At 46.0% G+C, this 2,261-nt stretch overlaps 1 protein-coding gene across 1 annotated transcript in view; it reads left to right on the forward strand.

Annotated features, from left to right (window-relative positions):
* The window catches only part of LOC102042874 (neuropeptide FF receptor 2), a 2,082-nt gene extending 1,610 nt beyond the window's left edge, over positions 1–472 (forward strand). Inside the window, 1 exon segment of the mRNA XM_005429284.2 lies at positions 1–472. This exon segment is cut by the window's left edge and continues 85 nt beyond it. Coding sequence (XP_005429341.2) covers positions 1–174 — 174 coding nt within the window. The 3' untranslated portion in view covers positions 175–472.
* The last annotated feature ends 1,789 nt before the right edge of the window (positions 473–2,261 follow it).

Raw genomic sequence — 2,261 nt, forward strand, 5'->3', positions numbered from 1 at the left:
CAGCTTTGCTCCGGGCCCGCCTGGGCCCAGCCGGCCCTGGGCCGGGCCGCTCTGCCCGCCGCCCCCTGCCCCCCACCCCAGGACCCCTCTCCCCACACAGCCAAGGGAGCAAACTGGGTCAATAAGCAGCAGGATTTGCTCGTGGAGGAGCTAAAAGAGAATGGGATGGAGTGAAAGGCGCTGTGATTCTGGCAATCTCTCTGTTCCCCGTGGAACAGGGCTGCTTGAACCCTGTTTGTGGTCACATTTCACTTCTGTGAGGAATCCCTTATCCTGTAACTCTCATGGACTGAAATACTGCAGACCCACCACCCCTGGATTATCTCATGGTTGTGCTTCTTCCTGGACATTGTGAACTCTGGGTCCTGCTCAAATGACAAAATTTAGCATTTTCCATCACTTTCCATTTATTCCCCTTGGTTGCTGTTATTTCTGTCACATCCATTATTACTGCAGCTAGAGAAACAAGTGGAAATGGAAATTTGAGAAATAAAGAATAAAAAAATTAGTTCAGTGGTGTGTTTTTTGGGGAATTTGATTTGATGTTGCAGGGGGATAGAAGTCACCCCAAAAGACTGAAATTTAAATATGAGCAAGAGAGAAAACACTTGAGAGCCCAGTGGATAGGACAAATCTCAGCAGGGACAAGAGTGACACTGGAGGAATGGGATTTGTGCAAGGACCAGCACAGGCTCACAGAGCACTAAGGCTTATTCTGTAAGGCCCTACAGGAGCCAAACCCCAGGTAAAGCCATTCCCTAAGGCAGTCCTCCCTCAGATAAATAGGAGTGGCTTCCACATTATGACATTCCCTGCTGCTCACTGTCTCAAAATGATCATTCTCTTTCCTACACATTACCTAAATTTTATCCTCAAACCTTTACCTCCATGTGCCTCAGTTTACCTCAAAAATGTTCATTTTCTGCACTACAGCCTACCTCAAATTTGCTCCAAAAATTTTTCCCTGTCTGTTCCCTGCTTGTTAACTCATTTTCTCTTCAAAATGTCCATTTGCCCTAGGGAAAAACTCAGATTTATGGAGGAGCATTTCTCCCTCATTTTAGGAGGAGCATTTCTCCCACAAGCACACACTTTCTTTCACTCCATATCCAGTTGAGGAAACACCAAATCAGTGCTTGGCTCTGCCATAAAAGAGAGGAAAAGGGGATTCTGCTGGGATTTGGGACACGGGGTCTGTCCCCCCTCACACGATCCTGGAGTTCGGCCATGGGAGATGGGAACAGGAGAGGGTGAGACGGGGGCAAGGCCATGGCAAGGATGAGAATCTCTGATCTCTGAGTTTGCCTTGGCATCCCAGAGGCTCTCCCCGTGCAGATTATGAAGGGAACATTTTCTGAATCGGTTGTTTACTGATCTTTTTCGTGTTGAATTAATGCATTTTGCTCATTTTGTGTCATTTAAGCTTTAGGGGGCATTTTTAGGTGACATTTCCTGTGGGGCTGGTGGTGTGCTGAGGGTGGCTGTTGATGCTGGGAGAGGCAATTTCCCTGCAAAGTTCTTCTATAAAACATAACTATATGAAATATTGGAGTTTCTATGATAAAAAGAACAGGACTTAGGCTCCCAATAGAGAACTGGGGTGTGTTGGACAGGGACTGGGAAGCACACAGTTATTTCTGCATTAATTTCTCCAGACACTAATTTCTGTCTGTTTGCTTCGAAACTTCAAAACTTGTTTGTAACTTCAAAAACTAGAGCTGCATCACAGATGATATCCAAGCTCTTCTTTAGGACAGGGAGCAGAACCCCGGTTTAAATATATTGAAACAATGCCAGGAAAACATCAATCTCTCAGAAAAGAGCAGAAAATAATGCATTATAATAATAAATGTCTTTATTTCAGCCAAGTGCCTGCCACTATAGTGGGTGAATATTCAGCTGTACTTACTGAGATAACACACAGCTGATGCACTGGCACTCCTGGATTAATGTGAATTGCTGCCAGGTGTTTTCCATTAGGTTCAGTTGCTGTGCTGGAGCTGTACTGGAAAGCTGGAGCCCTGAAGCACAAGAAGCTGTGCTGTCCCTAGTGAGTGTTGTCTAGTGAGTGTCCTGAGGTCCCTGAGCTAGTGCTGTTCTGTCACTGAGTCAGCTCGTTCTCATTTAAACTCTCTTGAAAATTGCTGGAAGTGCACATAGGAGTATAGAACACATGTGGGAAAGCTTTAGGGGTGTGCAGCTTCCCTGCCAGCAAAGGGAAATCTCTTTGCTGGGTGTCACATGTCCTGCAAGCTGGGGAA

This window comes from Geospiza fortis, unplaced genomic scaffold, assembly GCF_000277835.1.
Source record: "Geospiza fortis unplaced genomic scaffold, GeoFor_1.0 scaffold1278, whole genome shotgun sequence".
Classification (NCBI taxonomy): domain Eukaryota; kingdom Metazoa; phylum Chordata; class Aves; order Passeriformes; family Thraupidae; genus Geospiza; species Geospiza fortis.